This window comes from Malania oleifera, chromosome 4 (assembly GCF_029873635.1).
Source record: "Malania oleifera isolate guangnan ecotype guangnan chromosome 4, ASM2987363v1, whole genome shotgun sequence".
Classification (NCBI taxonomy): Eukaryota; Viridiplantae; Streptophyta; class Magnoliopsida; order Santalales; family Ximeniaceae; genus Malania; species Malania oleifera.
This window is the reverse complement of record NC_080420.1, coordinates 125,151,624-125,172,992: the sequence shown is the minus strand read 5'-3', so window position 1 is coordinate 125,172,992 and position 21,369 is coordinate 125,151,624. Positions and strand designations below refer to the sequence as shown.

The following is a 21,369-nucleotide window of genomic DNA, read 5'->3' as shown; positions in this document are numbered from 1 at the left end:
CAATTCATACTTTACTCGCAAAGACTAATCCATTAATATAATTTTACATAATAATTTTTTATTTATAAAATGGAAAGTTTGGAATTTGTGAATATCATGACTTAATAGTGAGACAACGTGCGTGTGGCCAGTATTAAATTATTTGGAGTGTTCATAATTTTGTTTATTATTATTATTATTATTATTATTATATCGTACACCGTAGTCCCAAAAGGTTAGATTTTCTCAAGGCCACGAATCCTGACTCGCGGCGTTGTATCTGCTCTGCTGAGTCGGAGACACCGGCATGAGCTCTTCAATAGCAGCGACTTGTGCTCCGTCGTCTCTGTCGGGGAAGTGGGTTTCCCGCCCAAGATATCTGCATCCATTTAAACGGAAAGTTAGAATTGAAACGCGAGCCGTGCTGGAGGTGAGAGTAGGACCTCGAGCAGTGCCCGGGCTGAGTAGTGGGAGCGGCAGCAGCAGCGGCATCGGAAACAATGATCCAATACCTTTACCGGACGGCGACTCTTCTGTCCCTATACTCAGGGACCGTACCGACGACATACAAGCCGAAGCGAAGGCCATGGTCCGTGCCGCCAATGCTTCCGTTTACAGCCCCCAACTCCTTGCCAACAAATATGGCTCTCGCCCCCTCAAGGTATTGAAAAAAAAAAAAAAGACAGCCTCTCTTATAGTCATTATTATTTGATTCTCATTAATTTATTGTTAGGTATTGCGGAGGACTCTGGAAATCTTCATTGCTCTTGGTACTTTTGCCTTCAAACTGCTGCTGGACCAAAGAAACGGGGAACTCGATCGGAATAAAAGAACGAGGGCTGCTGAGTTGAGAATAGTATTAACGAGATTAGGGCCTACTTTTGTCAAAATAGGTCAGGGTTTGTCCACCAGGCCCGATATATGCCCCCCCGAGTATCTCGAGGAGCTTTCCGAACTCCAGGTATTTCCTTTGTTTCTTTAGCCAAATCATTGTTCATTGGACATTATTTACTGTCGTGTTAACTACTTGGATTGCGGGCCTTGACAAATTGCGCTGGGTGTAAAAAGCCATACATTATGCACCCATCCTTACCGGCAGGTAGTAATTCAAAATATTTAAAATAACAGCGATAGAGTTTGTTTTAGACGGAGAATCAGGGAGGGAAGGAAAAAAGGGTTTTAATGGCTACACTAAGCACGGTTAGTAGATTGAATTTTTATTAGCTTGTAAAGCCAACCCATGTCAACCTCATTACACATAAGGTGCTGCATGGTCGATGTCTCAATTAGCGTGTCACTCTTAGGTGCAATCTTTCCACTATTTCTATTGGATGTTTTTGATATTTTGAGTTCTAGATCTTTTGTCTTTGCCCGTGTACTGCATTGACACAGCATTCCAAAAATCGTGTTTGTCTGATTATGCAGCGATATGATGGGTTGAGTGTTGGATTTTTCCACAAGATTACATCTAAATAAGCACTGGGTATGAGTTGAGAAAAGAAAATGAAAAAAGAAAAGAGGACTGTGATTCCTTGATTGCTACAAGTTCTTTGCAGTGTTTCCTTTTATGTTCTTTTATTACAGGATTATGATAATATTTCACAATTAATGATGCATCATTCTCACATAGACGGATAGACATGGGTGCAAACCCAGGGTATCTTGTGAATGTGACTTTGTGATGCAAAGTCAAGGGCAAAGGGTTTCAAACGCTATGGGATTCGGAGGGACATTTTGGTTCTTCAATGTTTTATTGATAATGGTCATCGGTGTTGCTTGGCCTCTCATGGCAAGCAGGCATGCATTTCATTTTGGTTTTACATCATGATATGCAAAGTTTTACTATGTCTAGATGTCAAGCATTTGGGTTAGGATTTTAGGGCATTCAGATGACTCCCCTTGCTCCTTTGCTTTCTCCTTCTTATTTAACCTCCAAAAAGCATTTGAGATTACTGAGTTCATGTTCCTGGGAATCCTCAATGATTCCACGAACTAAATGGCCCCATATAAAATCAGCTGAAAATTGTGTTGAAGGACAGTTTAGAATAGGAAATCCCATCTGCACTTATTTCACATTTGTTGTACCAATCTCATCCCGGGGACTAGAGATCTGAACAACCCTTCTCTTCCCTCCCCCTGCAAAAAGAAAAAAAAAGATTATATAGAGTAAATAGTAGAAAAACAAAAAGAATCAAAACAAAAAATAAAAAGGCAACTCCTATTTATTAGTATACCTACTTGACAATAATTTTGCCAGGTTTGACACATGAAGACCTCATGGTCGATTCCTTTTCTTTCTGCTATTGCAACCAGATTTGGTGATTTGCACTGAAAGTTAGTGGTGAAAATTCACCTGTTTTCTTAGATTAGGATTTCTATGTATTATGGGGAAATATAGCATTTGTTATAGCTACTTGCTAAAGCTGTTGTAATTAGACATTAGATGCCATGTCAACCCTCATTGTCATTATATGTTCGAGCAGGATGCTTTGCCAACATTTCCAGATGCAGAGGCATTTTCCTGCATTGAGAGAGATTTGGGATTTTCTCTTGACTCCATTTACTCATCCATATCCTCATCTCCAATTGCAGCAGCCAGTTTGGGCCAAGTTTACAAAGCTCAATTGAAGTATTCTGGGCAGGTTGTCGCTGTGAAGGTGCAACGTCCTGGTATTGAGGAAGCTATAGGACTTGACTTTTACCTGTTAAGAGGTCTTGGATTTCTTGTAAATAAATACGTTGACATAATCTCCAGTGATGTTGTTGCCCTTGTGGACGAATTTGCTCGGAGAGTTTATCAAGAGCTTAACTATGTTCAGGTTAGTCCCCACATCAATGTTCTATTAGGAATAAAATATGCACTGTTCTAGTTTGATTGGTGTAAGATGACATAAATATCACTGGTGTAGGCACTTTTAAAATTTTTTTTTGGTTGTATAATCTTTTGTGTTAGTGCGGTGTATGCTTACAAAAAATTAGAAAGCATACAGTTTCAATGGTATGCATACGACTCTCCTGGGTTTCAATTTTAATTTTGACAGGTCTATGCAGGAAGGGCAGAATGCGAGGAGGTTTAAAAAGTTGTATTCTGACAAAGAGGATGTCCTAGTCCCTGATATCTTCTGGGATTATACCAGTGGTAAAGTCTTGACAATGGAGTGGGTTGATGGTGTCAAATTAAATGAGCAAGATGCCATAGAGAAGCAAGGATTAAAGGTCTTGGATCTGGTGAATACTGGAATACAATGCAGCCTTAGACAGCTACTTGAGTATGGTTATTTTCATGCAGATCCTCATCCTGGTAATCTTTTGGCCACTCCTGACGGAAAACTTGCTTTTCTTGACTTTGGAATGATGAGTGAGACCCCAGAGGAAGCAAGATCTGCTATTATTGGTCATGTTGTTCATATGGTAAATCGAGATTATGAAGCTATGGCTCAGGATTATTATACATTAGATTTTCTGTCACCTGATGTTGACATTTCGCCAATTGTGCCTGCACTTCAGAGCTTCTTTGATGATGCACTTAATGCAACTGTTAGTGAACTCAACTTTAAGACACTAGTGGATGGACTTGGTGCCGTATTGTATCAATATCCATTTAATGGTTAGTTTATTTTATTTTTATCTCATTTTCTTTTTCCTTGTTTCATATCGTATATTCTTATAAATGACTTTTGTGTCCTTTGCTGTAAGTTTGTGTTCTTCCTTAGCAAGTCACAGCAGATACAGCTTATAGATACAGATTTTAGAGATAATGTAACAGAATCATGAGTTGAATCTTTTATAGTGTATGGCAGCCTTTTTAATATTTGTATTTTAACAGAATCAGGAGTCAAATTTTTATATACTTGTATAACAACCTTAATATTTGTATTTTAATGAAATAATTATAATGTTCACTTTTCATTCTGATAATGTTTGATAATTTTATTGTCATAATTTTTGCAGTCCCAGCATATTATGCATTGATATTGAGATCGCTTACTGTATTAGAAGGTTTAGCATTATATGCTGACCCTAATTTTAAGGTGCTAGCTGCATCATATCCCTATTTTGCCAAAAGGCTTCTTACGGATCCGAATCCATACCTCAGAGATGCTCTGATTGAGTTGCTTTTTAAGGATGGGAGATTTAGGTATGTACTCTGTTACTACATCGTTTTCTTTGGATGGTGAGATTCAGTTTTGATTTGTGTAATGGCCTTCATTTTTTGTTAACTTTCATTTGTTACAGGTGGAATAGACTGGAAAATCTACTTGATCAGGGAAGAAAAGATAGAGATTTCTCTGCAAAAGATGCTTTACAACCTGTTCTGAAGCTATTATTGGGTCCGGATGGTGAAGAGCTCAGGGATTTAGTGACTAAAGAGGCTGTCCGTGTCACTGAAGCTCTTATTCTAGGCACAGTGATAGATGCATTCAATTCCAGCCCTAATCTTATGAGGTCTTTAATTTTTAACAGCAATGCAACTGGGCCTCTCAAAATAAGTGGTGCTGAACAGGAAAGTATGATGGTACTTCGAGAACAAATTTTTAGGGTATGGGGCCTTTTGCGATCCTCGCAGAATTTCGATCCAGCTCTTCTGCAGCCAATTATACAGGTTAGAAATAATCTTAGTTGCATGTCTTTTTTACATCATTATTTCTCGTTCTGGAAGATGGTGATATATGTAGAGTGAAAAGCCATATGATCTTTTTAGCTGATCAGAAGTTGGATTTTTCTCATTCTGATATAGTTGATTCTCAGCATTTTTCTTGAAATTATGAATAATATATAATTTTTATGTGCGTGATATTTGAGTTAAATTACTTCAAATTTGGTGGGTGTTTCTGATGAGTAATAGCATTATAACACATTATTACTTTCATAGTTAATTCTTTTATAAATTAGTTTCGTTTGAATCTGCTAGTATAGTTAGTTTGAGTCTTAGGCTTCTTCAAGGAAGCTATATTAGATAGAAAGAAGGGAAGATACAATGAGTTGGGACGGTGTGTCCACCAAATAGAACCAAAAAAAAAAAAAAAGAGAAACTTGTAAAGTAAAAATAAAAAAAAAAAAAAAAAAACACAAAATCACAAAATAAAATTAGACAATATTAATCAAGGAAACCCCCTTTCAACCCCTTCCCATCATAATATACTGAGCTCTTCAAATTCGCTAATTACCTTTGACCCTTCAACTTTTGCCTTATGCCCCATCCACGCTCACTTCATGTCCTCCCAATATCAGTCAATATTAAGTCCATTTTATCCAAAATATCTTGAGCTTCTAACTCCTTAGGAACCTCCTCCACTGGTGTCGGAAAACTTCCATCTCTTCACTGCGAATTGTTAACTAGCCATCATTATCAAAAATGGAAACTCCCTCCGAACCTTTCAACAGGGATGAATGAACTTACAATAAATCCCCTATTTCTTCAATGATCCAAAGAGTAACCATATTGTTCTCAAATTTCATCCAACAACCCCCAACTGCAGTCAAACTCACTAATATCATCACTTTCCAAATCTGAAAAGTCCCCCCATTAGTTCTTTCCTTTTTCTTTATTTGCCCCATTAACACACCCAACTTTCTTCTTAGCATGAGATTCTTCCACTATGCTAAGCTCTCTTTTAGAATCCCTCCTTAAAAGCTTTGCCACTTACCAGATTTTTCTCTTTATCTTCAAAGACCTTCCTCATCTCAGCACCCGTACAATCTGCCATTCAACAAGCATAAACCTTGTCTCCCTCAAATCTGTTACAATTAAGACCAAAATCATTAGTTTCCCCCGCAAGATATCTTCCAATTTTTTATTCTTTTCCATACCACCTTTTAATCCATCTTAAAACTTGTCACATTTTTAATCCGCTGATCTTGTTTTGAATCCAATTCGTCAATATTCTGAGCTTTTTCCGAAACTTGATTAGTTTGGCTCATAACTTGGAGAGCAGTAGACTAGGAATGGATTCTGCTATTGAAGGAACTAGGGTCCTCCTTCCTAGTACGTGTCTTTTGCGTTTCAGGATCAGTATTTTGGGCCTGCAAATTTTTGGTTTCCAGAGAGGAAGTGCCTGGATCACTTTTACACAAACCATAAGCCTGACTGCCACCATGGCCCGTCTACATAGAGCCCAAGCTTTGACTCCAAGTTAAAATTCAAATCAAGCTTTGTTGAACATTGGGCCTGTCAAAATAAGTGGGCCAATTTGTTCAAAAAGGATAAGTCTTTTTTTTTTTTTTTAATTATTTGGGTTAGTAAAACAAGAAAAATGCCTTTTGGCCCAGTCCTCTTTGCAACCTCCTCCCTGAACACAACCCTAGCTGCATCTGAGAGAAATGAAACTCCTGTCGGAATTCTAATGTCCCTCACATTTTGGTTAATTGATTTCGGTTGATTTGTGATGGAACCTGACTTCGAAACCCCATAATCCTTCAGCTGCATTGTACCTCCACACCGACATCATTGTTCTTCTCTCCCAGCCATCATACCAGATTTCCAGAGAGATTGATTACCATGAACCACACCATCTTTTTTTTTTTTCCAACTTCCAACACCTGACTCCACAACCTGGGTGATGTAGGACGAGAAGCAGCTATTTGGATGGATCATTTTGAGCAGGGGTAGCGTCAAGGGTCTGCGGCCATGGGAGAATTTAGAAGAAATAGAAAAGAGGAAGGAAAGGGAAGGGAGGAGAGAGGCAATACCAGGAGGGAACTCATGTTCAATCCCAATTCAAATTCATCCATAACTGCCTACATCATGGCTTTCACATACTATTTATAAGAAAGCCTCTAAACACATGAAATTACACACATACCCCTAAAACTACATTGCATTACAAACATACCCCTAGAATACACAATTACTACAAATAAACCCCCAACATAAATAATCCTAATACAAGCAAACTGCACACACATACTTAAACAACTAACTAACTATGCACATTTGGGTTTTGGACCCAATGAACCATTCACCCTATTCTTTGACATAGGCCTCCTAATTGGGTCGAAATGATCCATCGAAATAGTTGATTCTCATCCTACATCAGTGGGACATGAGGAGTCATATGAAACTACACCACTAGAGTCCTCCCAAAATTACTTAGCAATCTCGCAAAAATCGTTTGCAAAGTTTCTCCACCCATTGCCCTTTGCACTGCGAGGAATGAACACTGCAAAATTTCCTTCCTTTCCACCCCAACCCTAACTCCAAAAGCTTTCCGACCTTTGTCGACCTAATCAACGTCCAATATAGCGTGATATCCTTACAAATGCTCCGATAACCCCTATACTTCCGGCTGAAGGCCGGCAACCCATCAACAAATCAGAAAGGCTCCTTCTTAGATGACCTAGCAATCTGTTTTGAGCAACATTATTTTCGACCAGAGCTAAGGAAAAATCTCCCCAATCTTGCCTAAATGCAGATGGAAGGATTTCCCTTCAATCTAGATTGATCAATTCACTATAGCCTACAACATAATGCTCTATAACTCCCATATACATGAGTGAGAGAAAGAACCGTATCACGAGACGGAAAGAGAGGAGGAGAAAGAGATAGAGCGAGAAATTTTTATCTTCTCCCTTCTCTACCTATATTTTAAAATTCTTTTTGTTCAACGTGTCTGTTTTATTTTCAATTGCTTGATGTTCGGGAGGAAATCCCATGGAAAACTTTTGTTTTTTTTGAAAGGTTATTGGAAAATAATTTATGAGTGAAAATCATTTTGAGAAATACTATATGTGATGGTCATGAAAGTAATGGCACTAGCGCATTTCAATACCTTGGACCTATTATGCAAGCTGAAGAAGAAATCGAAGAAGATATAATACATAGAGTTAAAGTGGTTAAGTAAATTGGAGAAGTGCTTTGGGTGTGTAAATCATTTTGTGGACAAAAACATCCTTATATTTTAAAAGTAAGACTAAAAATTTCTAAAAGTTAATTTTTTTATATCATATATATATATTTCCCGATCTTTTAACAGAAAGATTAAATATTTCTAAAATTGGAAATTTGTGTATTATGTGCACACAAATATCCTTATCTTTTTTGAACAAGATTAAATATTCCTAAAAGAAGTAAATATCTATCCTATAAGTAATTCAATTAAAATTACGTAAAATTTTATTTAGAATGACTAGAAATTTTTGTTTAAAAATAAAAGAAAAAAGTTTCATTTGGTTGAAAAATAAATAAACTAATAGTATATATACACGTATCTATGTTTATCTATATAATAAATTGATAAAAGTACAGATAGGATAAATGATTTTATAAAAAAAATATCCTATATAATATGACCTTCTTCCAAGATTGTTGGAAGGTGGTTAAGGATGATTTGCTTAAGGTCTTTAATGAATTTTATGGGAATGAGAATTTATGCAAGGGTATCAATTCCACATTCATAACTCTAGTGCTGAAGAAGAATAAATCCATTAAGATTTCTGACTTTAGACATATTAGCTTAGTTTCCATAGGTTATAAAATCATCACTAAAGTGTTAGCTAATAGGCTGAGTATGGTGCTTGATAGGACTATTTTTTTTTGGGGGGGGGGGGGGGGTGGGCAAATTGTAGATGCCATTATGATTGTTTATAAGGTTGTGGAGGATATTTGGAGAAGGAAGAAAAGGGAGTCATCTTTAAGTTGGATTTTTGATAGATCTTATGATAGAGTGGATTGGATGTTCCTAGATAATATTTTTGTGAGGAAGGGGTTTGGCAGGAGATGGTAGCGTTGGATTACAGATTGTTTGCATAATGTGAGCTACTCAGTTTTAGTGAATGACGAGCTTAAATCTTGGTTTAAGACTACGAGAGGGACTAGGCAAAGTGACCCCTTTTCCCCATTTTTTTTTGTTTTAGTGGTTGATGCTTTTGAGTAGGATGGTGGATAGGGCAGTGGTTTTGGTTTAGTAAAAGATTTGGAGGTGGGAAGAGATGGGGTTAGAGTCTTGCACCTTCAGTTTGCCGATGATACTATCTTTTTTCTAGAGGACCATAAACCTTCCTTCAAGAATATTTTGGGTCTCCTGCACGTTCTTTGAGAAGCTTTTGGCTTTCAGATTAATATGGGAAAGAGCTGTATCACGACTTTCAATATGTCTATTGAGAGTTTATGAAATTGATTCTATTATGGAATCATGAATAGTCATTAGTTCAAACAGTTCCCAGTAGGGCGCTATCTGCGGATGTGGGGTTCAGCGTTTTGGATTGGTCACTGTCCTATCTTGGGGTTCCTTTGGGGGTTAATCCTAGATCTGCTAGCGTTTGGGATCCTATTGTGTAGAGGGTTTCTAAGAGACTTGATTGGTGGAAAGGCGCTCTTTTTCTCTTGGTGGTAGAATTACGCTTGTCCAGGCTTGTCTTTCTAGTATCCTTTTATATTTTCTTTCAATTTTCAAGATTCTGGTGGGGTTTGCTAATAAGATTGCGAAGATGGTGAGGGATATTTTGTGGTCAATTGTAGTGGGGTTTAGGGATCATTTGGTAAGTTGGGGAGTGGTGGAGCATGTGGGTGGTTTGGAAATCTGGTGTCTAAAAACACAATTCTCTTTGCTAAATGGCTTTGGCGGTTTCTGTTAGAGAATTCTTCCCTATGGCATTTGGTTGTTATTAGCAAGTATGGATTAGATGAGAATAGGAGTGATACTAATTTGAGATTTAGATGTTCTTCAGAGAGTTTGTGGAAACCTATTTCTTAAAGTTATCCCCTCTTCATCTCGATATTATATTCCTTGTGGGAAGAGGTAGTAGTATCCGTTCTTGGATAGATCTTTGGATGGGGAATGTAGTTTTCTCCACCTCTTTTCCATGCCTTTTTTGCTTGAGTTCCGAGCATGATAGGTCCATTTCTTCTTTTCTTGTTGATCTAGTCGTCCTCTGCCTTCTTGAGACTCCACTTCCGCAGATCGTTAAACAATAGGGAAATTGTAGAGCTATCCTCTTTGCTAGTCTTGTTGCATTACTGTTGGTTTTCTTTAGAGGAGGATAGGCTGTCTTGGTCTCTGGATCCTTCGGGGTTTTATTCATGCAAATCTTTTTGTGATTTTTTGAATAGGTTTAATATATCTTTTCCTCACTATAGTTTTATTTGGAAGGCCAAAGTCCCCTTTTAAGGCTTTGGAATTGTTCTTTTCTTGTAGTCTTTGTGGGGTTGTGGATGGAGTGTAATGTGCACTTTTTTCTAGGGAAGAAGTTTCCTCAGTTGCTGGTTTGGGAATAGATACATTATTTTGCTTCTGTTTGGTGCATGGGATAAGGGAATAATTGGGTGAGTTTTTCTGATATTCAGTGTGATTTACGTTGTGTGTTGGAGTATTAGTTTGTGCTGGTTTTTCTCTCTCTATTTTTTTAGTCTTTAGGTTGTCTTTGTGTTTTTTTATCTGGATTTTCCAGACTTTGTTAAAGAGATGGCTTATTCTCCTAGCTGTATATTAAATTCTTCTTTTATTGTAAAGAAGATAATTATCTTAAAAGAACGTAGTTTTAATCAACATTGGATAATATTATATTTATAAAATATATTTGAGATAAATTAAATGTTTGAAGCAAAAAAAATTAGATAGATTTATATTTTAAAATTTTATTTTAACTAGTATAAGTAAAAATAATTTAATAGTATTATAAACACTAAATAAAAGATATTTAGTAGGTGTCGAGGTGAAATTGCTAGTGAGCCCTAGAACTTATAAGCGGGAAAAAAGGAGGTGCAAGAAGAACTTAAAAATCTGGTTTCTTCTATTAAATATAAAGGGGAGGGAAGGGAGTTGGGAAGGGAGGAAAACGAGTGAAATTATGAAAATTGTTAGTTGGAATGTTAAAGGGCTAGGAGATTTTAGAAAGAAGGGATTAATAGAAGAGGTCCTTCTTAGATACTCTCCTAATATGGTTTTGATTTAGGAGACTAAATTTGAGAATGTTGATTTGGGGGGGAGGGTGGTTTTTAGAGGGATTTGGGAAGGACACGATAAGGATTGGGCTTTCGTGCCTTCTCAAGCGTCAGCAGGTGGTGTTTTGGTGATGTGGGATACTCACTCTATTAGTAAAGTGGATGGTATAGTAGGTTTTTCTCTTTTTCCGTTTTAGTATATGTTAGAGACCAAGATTGTTGGTGGGTTTTGTCGGTGTATGGTCCTTCTAGACCAACCCTTAGGAGATCTTTTTGTGATGGGCTTGGTTAAATGTATGACTTTTGTGCTTCTAATTGGATTGTGGGTGGTGATTTTAATGCGGCGAGGTTTCCCTGAGAGAAGAAAGGAGGTGATAGATTTACTGGGACTATGCTGAGTTTTGACTCCCTTATTAGGGATTGTGGTTTGAGAGACCTTCCTCTAGATAATGCTAATTTTATGTGGTTGATGGGTGGGGCTAGAGTGGTGGGGAGTAGGCTTGGTAGATTTCTTTTTTTGTATGGAATGGGAGGACAAGTTCCCTAATCTCTCTCAATAAATTTTTCCTAGGCGCATTTTTGACCAATTTAACATGTTGGAATCGAGGATGATTTCTTGGGGACCTATTCCTTTTAGATTTGAAAATATGTGGTTGGATCATGATTCCTTTCAGCCCTTAGTCATGAATTCTTGGAATAAGAATGTCGAGAGGGGATGTGAAGGTTTTAGATTCATGAAAAAACTGAAAAGGTTAAAAGAGAAGTTGAAAGATTGGAATAGGGAGGTGCTCGGAGACTTAAGGTTTAGAAAGGCTAGTATCTTAGGAGTGTTGGTTGAGTTTGATAGGAAGGAAGAAAATTCTATCAGGGAAGGAAGAGATGAGAAGAGTATCTTTGAAGAATGAATTGGATGAGGTGATTTTCAAGGAAATGAGAAGTTGGAGGCAGAAGACAAAGATTAAATGGATCAGAGATGGTGATTGTAACTCTAGATTTTTTCATATGATAGCTACTGGGAAAATGAGGAAGGATTTGATTAGGGAGTTGGAAGTGGATAGGGGGGTCATTACATACAATCAGAGTCAAATTGCTTCTGAAATTGTTGAGTTTTATTCTAATTTTTATTTTGAGGGGGATGATAGCTGACCTATGGTTGAAGGACTAGAGTGGGACACTTTTTTCTGGTGAGGAGGTGGTTTCGTTGAAGAGATCTTTCGAGGAAGAGGAAGTGAGGGCCACGGTTTTTTGGATCGAGAGCGATAAAGCTGCAGGACTTGACAATTTTAATATGGTTTTTTTCTAGGATTGTTGGAAGGTTAGGGATGTTTTACTTGAGGTCTTAATGAATTTTATGGGAGTGGTATTTTAAGCAAGAGTATCAATTCCATTTTTATTACTTTAGTGCCGAAGAAGAATAAATCTATTAAGATTTCGGACTTTAGACCAATTAGCTTAGTTTCCTGTGTTTATAAAATCATCACTAAAATGTTAGCTAATAGGCTGAGTATGGTGCTTGATAGGACATTTTTAAGGCTCATAGTGCATTTGTGGGGGTAGGCAAATTGTGGATGCCATTCTGGTTGCTAATGAGGTTGTGTAGGATATTCGGAGAAGGAAGAAGAAGGGAATCATCTTTAAGTTGGATTTTGAGAAAGTTTATGATAGAGTGAGTTGGAAGTTCCAAAAATAAGATTTTTGTCAGGAAGGGTTTTGGTGAAAGATGGCGGCCTTGGATTAGAGGTTGTTTGAATAATGTGAGCTACTCAATTTTAGTGAATGACGAGTCTAAATTTTGGTTTAAGGCTATGAGAGGGATTAGGCAAGTTGACCCTCTTTCCACGTTGTTTTGTTTGTTTTTGTTTTAGTGGCTGATTCTTTGAGTAGGATGGTGGATAGGATAGTGGTTAGAGGTTTAGTGAAAGGTTTGGAGGTGGGGGAGAGAGAGGGTTAGGGGCTCATACCTTCAGTTTGCTGATGATACTATCTTTTTTTTAGAGGACCATAAACCATCCTTTAAGAATGTTTTGGGTGTCCTTCACATTTTCGAGAAGGTTTTTGGTTTTAGGGTTAATATGGGAAGGAGCAGTATTGCGGCTATCAATATGTTTGTTGAGTGTTAGGGAGCTATCCGAGGAGGTGGGGTGTAGTGTTTTGGATTGGCCACAGTCCTATCGTGGGGTTCCTTTGGGGGGTAACCCTAGATCTTCTAGCTTTTCAGATCTTGTTTTTGTAAGGGTTTCTAAGAGATTGGATGGGTGGAAAGGCATGCTCTTTTTTCTCTTGGTGGTAGAATTACGCTTATTTGGCCTGTCTTTGTAGCATCCCTTTATATTTTCTTTTAATTTTCAAGATTTAAACAGGGGTTGCTAGTAAGATTGAGAAGATAATGAGGGGTTTCCTGTGGTTGGGGGTAGGGGGTTTTAGGGATCATTTGGTTAGTTAGGGAGTCGTGGGTAGGTCTGAATAGGAGAGCGGTTTGGGTATTGGAAGTCTGGTGTATAAAAACGCAGCTCTTTTTGGCTAAATGGCTTTGCTGGTTTCCGCTAGAGAATTCTTCCCTATTGCATTTGGTTGTTAAAAGCAAGTATGGGTTAGATGAAAATGGGTAGGATACTAATTTGAGATTTAGATGTTATTTGGAGAGTTCGTGGAAAGCTATCTCTTGGAGTTATCTTGTATTCATTCCCCATATTAACTTCATGGTGGGAAGAGAATCCTTGGTTCGGGAATGTAGTTTTGTCCACATCTTTTCCATGCCTTTTTTGCCTGAGCTTACGAGAGGATTGGTTCATTTCTTCTTTTCTTGTTGATCTAGGTCGATCTTTTTGCTGTAGGGACTGAGAAAATATTTATAGGAGGAGTTTGAATGGACATGTTGGAAGGGATAATAAAAATTGTGAGAGGATGCATAGAGGATATGGATATGGAGACAAAAATGAGCCTGGGGAGATGATCTTTGACTTCGCTATGTCATATGATTTTAGTATAATGTATACTTGCTTTAAGAAGAGAGAAGAACGCTTAACCTTTAAAAGTGGACAAAATAGAAGTCAAATGGATTTTTTTTTTTTTTTTAACTAGGAGGGTAGATCGTTTATCATGCAAGGATTGTAAAGTTATTCCAGGTGAAAGCCTAACCATACAACATAGTCGTAGTGTTAGATACATGTATTAAAAAATGGAAGAAAAAGGATAAAATAAACTAGTGTAAGAGAACTAGGTGGTGGAACCTAAAAGGAGAAAATATAATAAAATTTAAAGATAAAATGATCAAAGATGGGGATTGGACTATAGAGGATGGGATAGATACAAATACTTTTAGGAGTAGATTTGTTAGCTCTATTAAAAAAGATAGCAAAAAAGATTTTAGTTGAATCAAGGGGAAGATTCTTGAATAGCAAAGAAAGTTGGTGGTGGGATAAATATGTACGAAAAACTATAAAGACAAAAAGAATTTGGTATAAAATGTGGCAAAAATGTAGAAACATGGATAACTTTGAAAAGTATGAGGAGGCAAGAAAAGATGCAAAAAACGCCGTTAGTGAAACTAAATATAGATCATTTAATAGTTTGTATGATAGATTAGGTACAAAAGAAGGGGAAAGAGATATATTTTAACTTGCTAAAGTTAAAGAAAGGAGAAGTAAGGACTTAGGAAATGTAAAACGTTTAAAAAGTGAAGATGATGTTGTTTTGGTTAAGGACAAAGACATTGAAGAAAGATAGCGAAGTTACTTTAGTAAGTTGTTTAATGAAAACCAAATAGAAGGCTTAAACTTAGAATTGTCAAATGAGGAAAAGACTAAAAATATGAGATTTATTCGCAATATTAGAGTTAACGAAGTTAAGTTTGCACTAAAAAAGGATGAAACATGTCCAAAAATCCAAAAAATAACACACAAATGATTTATTTATTTATTTAACTAAAATGCTAAAAATAACTAAAAAGAAAAAATTGAGAAAAAGAAAGACCCCATTTAACGTGTCCAAATAGAAAAGATTTAGAACTACCTGAAATTGCTCTATAGAAGAAACAATAAGCAATTCTCCTGGTTATTTGTCATCTTGGTTCCACACCCTCTTCCCCAGTGACAGATTGTTTGCATCTCTCTCTAGACATTGCCAGCGGCTGGAAAAACTCCTCCCTGACCTTTTGCAACTGCTGGATCAACACAGTGGCATCCTGTGCTCCATGATCAGGAAGAACCCCCATTCCCTGCATGCCATCTCAGAAAGCTTTGCTGCTTCAACAAGTTCTATTGTTGCTGGTCTGGCAGTGCAACAGAAGCTTGGGAGGCCCATGGTGTAAGGTAGCAAGGAGCTAGGGCTCAAACTCTTATTGCCTCTGTCTCTCAGCTCTCTGATATTGGTTTTTGTTATATATATGGGCGGTCTTAAAGGGAGAACAAATGCATGGTTTAATGTCCCTGTTGTGTCCTAAAGTGTTCAGCCGTGTCTCAAATGTGTCTGAGGATTAAAAACAATTAAAATAGTTACTGACAAGTGTCGACTCAGGCCTTCCAGAAATGTCAGTGTTTTCTAGACAGCTACTCAAGCTATTCATTGGCATCATCACTGGGTTCCACCACATGCGTTATTTCCCTTGTGTTTGAATGTTTTTCATGTGACTAGAGCAGGTTTGGAGGTTCTTTCAGCAATGCTTTTGCCAATCTTCAGGCGACTTTGTTGGCCTGATATGGCACTGAAATAGGGGGTTTGGTGAATTGAGCGTGACAAATTTTTCATGCATTACAAATTTTAACAAACGAGTGCAGAAGCAGTCACAATTTTGTTAGCTAAACAATGAAATAGTAGTTGTGAAAACAAAAGAGACAACAACACATGGGATTTATAGTAGTTCAGTCTCCATTAACCTTCACTCCCTAAGATAGCTTGCTTGGGAATTTCACTAATATAATAGAAAACACTCTGTACATTTACACTAACTGTACAAGCCATGAAACAGCCCAAAACTGCACCTGGCACAATGAATATGTCCTGCCCAGTCGGTGCAAGGAACAACATGTGCAGGGAAGGCTGACAAAATATTGAGAAAACATAAACCAGTCCAACCATTCAACAAAATAGAGTTATGGCAGCAGATAATGACACCTTGTGATATGTCAAAGGCAGGAAACAAATTATAGTAGGACTTTAAGAATCTGCTGCAACCACAGAACATCAGCAACTGGCACTTGCAGACTGCATTGACCATTAAGACAGGGAAAAAACTGGATTGAAAAGCAACAGCAACTACGAACAAAACACATGTTATGATACAGGTGCAGTTTTCTGATAACGCAGATAATTGCCTTGCCTTCACATCACAGACTACAGAGGAATCGTACACATGCGGCACTCACAGAGGATACACAATTGAAAGAGGGATAAAAAAAAATTTGGGCATCTCACGAACCAGGAAATAACTTCTAATCTAAAAGTCGATCAAGGAGAGAGAAAGATGAGGGAAGGGACTGTGAACAGCATTGATGAACAGTAGCAATAAACAGTAATGTCCACGGTCGCTTTGAAAGGTAACATGAACATATTAAAAGTAGCATGAACAGTGTGATGAACAGCAACGAAAACCAAGGATCAAGCATGGAGGACCAAAGTTTGCTTTTACCTGGTTGCAGACATGAAAAATCTAAATTATGAGAATTCAAATTAGGGTAGGGTTAATAGAGTACGAAAGAAGTGAGCGTGTTTTTCACAAACAAGCCCACCCTATAAACACTGTTGCTTGGCTAGGAAAATGATGACATTAGTGATATCTTAGGGAATTGTGCCATATGAATGACAGTTGAATGAATACGAATATGTCGCACAAAACAATACAAGCACTGCACTATATGATTTGTGATGTGTGTCTGAATTAGAGTGAAGGAACTTTACAAGTAGAGATGCATTTACTGTTCATGCTAACAGGAAAACACACATGAACAGATCCTCCAAGAACCTCAAGCACGCAATCTTGGGAGCCGTGTTATGGGTGGAATTACACAACGTCTTGCAGCACGCTTGCTGCAACAAGTTCTGCAGACTCAAACATAATTTCTGCTTCAATTTAATCTTTGCAGGTAAATTTTGCATAAGCTGAGGCATGATATTTTATAAAGCAACTTGTAAAAAAGAAAATTCTTTTGTGTTCTTTCTATCATTATTTTTTACATGATATATGACTTGAAATCTCTGTAGTTTTAACATTTGAATTCTTTTGTGTTCTTCCTAACATTATTTGTTTCATGATATAAGCCTCTCTTGAAATCTATGTATTTTCAACACTTCATTTATCACTCATGTATAAAAGATTAGTAGAAAGTTGTTTGCCATTTAGAAGTATTTAATAAACCTCTATTTGTAGTTTTAAAATTCCAATTATCACTCATTTATAAAAGATATATGGAAAATTGTTTGCATTAGAAGTATTTAATATGGTGTGATATTTTTTTATCACTAACAATCTATTGCAGACTAGGAGGCCTTTTAAAGCTGTGTCTCCAGATGCATGTATTCTATGTTTTGATAGTTAAAAATCTGCCCCTCACCTGTTCCTCTATTGCTCCTTTTATGTGGAGGGGGTGGAATAATTTAGCCCATTTGGAGAGAGTTGGGTGTCTGGAGTCGGTGGAGGAATTTGTGGCTATCTCATTTTCAAATTTTGGGAGGTAAAGCTGGGCCAGCTTTGTGTAGGTGTGTGGTTTTGTTGTTCAGTGCAGTTATGGTTGGAGTGGGTTGCTTGTATATTCATGGGGAAAGAGGTTTTCTTTGCTATGCTTTGGGATAGGATTCAGTATTTGACCTTGTTGTGGCTTTTGCAGTAGGCTGTTTGAGAGGAGTCTCTTTTTCAGATTTGTAGTGTGATTGGTGGGCAGTGCTGTACTGAAATTTTTTTATCTTTTTGTTTGTTTATCTTCCAAGGAATATTTCTTATGCTCCTTTTTGTACTTCTTGTTCTCTTTAATAAAATATCTTCCTTTTCAATAAAAAATGGTGTGATATTTTTTCTACTCTGGATATTATCTATAAATTGCCTGATGGATTGCTCTTTTTCCCCCCCTTTTTCACTCTTGGGATTTTCCATTTTTGTGAGGAATCTTATTGAGAGAGAGAGAGGTTGCTTTTTTTTTTCTCCCCTTTTTTCACTCTTGGGATTTTCCATTGTGTGTGTGTGTGTGTGTGTGTGAGAGAGAGAGAGAGAGAGAGAGAGAGAGACTGATGAGCCCCTTGAATTAATGTGTGCTTCATCCTATTCAGCTCCAAGTTGGGGAATGTCGAAAAAGTATGGGTTTTAGATTCTATTGGGAAATTCTCTTGCAAATCCTTCTTTTATCATTTGGTCCACAATCCCGGTGCTATTCCCTTTGGCCCTCACTCCTTTCTTAGGAAGCTAAAATTTCTTCTAAGTTAAGGCCTTTATGTGGACACCAATTTTGTGAAAAATTCACACTAATGACTTGCTCTAGACAGATGATCTCTTAGTCCTTATTGCCTCGTGTATGTCCTTTGCTCTGGGAATAGAAAGAATTGCCCACACTTGTTCTTACATTGTCATTTCTCTTGGTCACTTTGGAGCAAGTTTGGTATTCTTGGAGATAATTGGGTCTGTCCTTCCTCATTGGAGGCGTTTTATTTATTTTATGAGGTTTTGGGGTTTTGGGATGGGGAAGGAGAGAAAGGCTTTGTGGTGATGCTTGTGGTGATGCTTGTTTATGGCTATTTTTTGATGTCTTCAGTTAGAGAGACATGTTAGGATTTTTGAGAGAAAAGCTACTTCTCAATCTACTTTGGAGTAGAGTGGTGTTTCCTACTCTTTTAGGGTTTCAACTAATGGTTTCTCTTGGCATTTACTGTTAACTGATTTACATCAGGAGAATGCTTTAATCTAGGAGAGCTGTTCTGTAATTTGTTATTTTTCTTTTGATTTTTTCTGTTTTGTTGTATTATGAGAGGATATCTTATTCTCCCTGTTTCCTTTTTCTTTCTTTTTGTTGTAATATTCTTCCCCTTCTCCAATAAAATTCTTTGTTTGATTCTCTTTTTAAAGGGCAAGTGGTTAAAATCTATAACCCTTGTATGTATGTTTGTGTCTGTGTGTGAGGTGTTTTTTTTTTTTGTGTGTGGGGAATTTCAACAACATAGCTCTCAAAGGAATACACTTGCTTTTTCTCTCGCAAAACCTCTCTTCTTCTTTCACGAAGGGCTGAGAAATGGGATTGTTAAAAGATATCAAAGAGATGAGAAAAAGTGGGAAGATCTTCAATCAGAGATTGGACAAAGTGGGAAGAGTCCTTATTTGTTTGTTCTTGAACACAATCAAATTTGCAATAGGTGGATGAGATTTCCTGTAATTGCTACCAATTGGTTTTCTGATAGCTTGTTGATTTTGGGTCAGTTAGGATGGGGTTTTCGAAGTATTTGAATGGGTGATATGAGGTATTGGATGTCTATTTATCTAACAAAGTTGTGGAAGTTAGATTAAATTGGGCTTTGTTTCTCCTATTTCTCGAAAATCCCAAAAAAGCACTACATGTGATAATTAAGTTATACAACAATGAAAACAAGACTCATAAATGATCAATTGTGCTTCTGCGGGTTGCCTTGTTTGACTCTCTGATTCGGCTCGCCTTCTTCCCCAGCACAGACAACAATACATGGCAAATCAAAGGGATTGAATCAATTGAATATCATATTAATGATGAGGCCAAAGAAAACATCCAACGATGAATCTCCTAGTGACCAGATCCAAGTAGATCTATTACAAACCATTGCTGCAACTAGGGACGGAGATCCTTCTCTGTGTAATCCATTATAGCAAATCTAATGAAATCCTTTTATATTTGGTTGTTTATAATGCTTTCTCTGCAACTTGAAGATCATGGCAGACACTGGATCTGAGTGATTGAAGCCCCACCATTGGAGTGAGTACAGAGTACTTCTTGTTTGCTGTTGTCTGCTAAAGCTGCTGGTACTCCAGGAACACCTCCATTCCTTTACACTCTAGGAACACCTCTAGTTACCTCTACTTCTTTTTTGTTACGGAGGTTTCCTCAACATTGCTAAAGAGCTATTTCACACTTCCTCAATTATTATTGGATTTAACAAACTGTGAAATTTTTTGCCAAAATAGAAAAAAATTCAAAAGGGAAATTTCTGAATTTAAGGATTTGTGAAGAAAGGGGGATTAGGTTGAACATTGAAGCTATGTTGGGATGAGGATGAAAGGAGGAAGGAAGAGTTATGACAGCCAAGCTTGTTCATGGCATTATGCTTGCCTATGACCACGAGCCTTACCCATCATGTTAGGCTTTATTCTTGGGTAAGGATATTGCCTTAGCGAAAATAGTGAGTATGAGTCTTTGATTACTTTGATGTTTCTTAGGGATAGAGTGACACTAGCATAGGAAGCTCTTTAGGGGATGGTGAATGTTCATAAATCATTGTGAAACTCACTAGCTATGTAAATGTGTTTAGCTCACCTACCTCTCTTACTAAAAATTTGTTGCCTATAGAGTTGTGAATATAAATTGCATACTTTAGAGTTTATTGTGCGACTCCCATTACCTATCATTATTGTTTGCTATTTCTGCCTCCTTTGCATTTGATGTTTGTGAATTTGTTCTGTGATGAAATTGTAGTATATTTTTAGTTGACTAGTTAAGCTAGTATGTTATAATTATTGTTGCACCGCTCTTCATAAAGTGTGAAGTGTTCATCAATTGACAATTGGTATCACAACTTGGTTAATTGTTCTATGATTCAGTTGCCTTCAAATTGTGGGATGATGTGAAGAATTGGTAGGAAAACCATGTTGCACCCTAATGTCGAGACAATTGAAGCGCTAGAGGAGCAAACTAAGACAACCAACAATGTGGCTGTGGAGATGGTCCAACTTGCTGAGCATGTTGGTGTATTGGAGGATTCCATTGAGGAATAGGTAGAAGTATTTTGTGGTATGGTAGAAATGCTACAACACTAGATGGTTAAGCTTACTGCCAAGATGAACATGATGGTCTGTGCTATTGGTAATTCCAATTCTATAGGGTTAGAGTATGGAAGAACAAGGGTGCCAAAACCTAGAGAATAAAGGGGGTGCTCATGATGCTAAAGAGTTGGAGAACTTTTTTAACATGGAGCAATACTTTTGTGCAGTGAGGACCGATTCGAAGGAGGCAAAAGTATCCATGACGACTATGTACTTGAATGATGACGCTAAGCTATGGTAGTGTACCAACTAAGATGAGATTTAGAATGGATGCTGTGTAACTGATAGTTGGGCATACTTGAAGAGAGAGAGATCAAGGCCCAATCATTTTGTGAAAATTTTAAGTACAATTCTTTGTGCAAACAACAAGATCTTAAGTAAGGAAGTATGTGAAACAATTTTTTACTTTGATGTTGGATATCTACGAGATGTAAGAGAAAGACATGGTCTAGTGTTTACTTGAAGGATTGCAACTGCAGGCAAGGGCTTAACTTTATCATTGGAGAGTTTAAGACATGCGTACGAC

General features: G+C 37.3%; 1 protein-coding gene across 5 annotated transcripts in view; it reads left to right on the top strand.

Moving 5' to 3' along the window:
* The first annotated feature begins 200 nt into the window (after positions 1-200).
* LOC131152732 (protein ACTIVITY OF BC1 COMPLEX KINASE 3, chloroplastic) overlaps positions 201-21,369 on the top strand; it is a 60,713-nt gene continuing 39,544 nt past the window's right edge. For 2 of the 5 annotated variants that reach the window (XM_058104572.1, XM_058104573.1), the window contains exons 1-7: positions 207-640; positions 713-940; positions 2,463-2,798; positions 3,031-3,586; positions 3,931-4,117; positions 4,216-4,582; positions 16,805-16,938. In XM_058104572.1, the coding sequence (XP_057960555.1) occupies positions 287-640; positions 713-940; positions 2,463-2,798; positions 3,031-3,586; positions 3,931-4,117; positions 4,216-4,582; positions 16,805-16,912 (2,136 nt within the window). In that variant the 5' untranslated portion in view covers positions 207-286 and the 3' untranslated portion in view covers positions 16,913-16,938. Of the gene's footprint in view, positions 641-712; positions 941-2,462; positions 2,799-3,030; positions 3,587-3,930; positions 4,118-4,215; positions 4,583-16,786; positions 16,939-21,369 lie in introns of all 5 variants that reach the window. The other 3 variants (XM_058104571.1, XM_058104576.1, XM_058104574.1) reach the window with 3 other exon arrangements.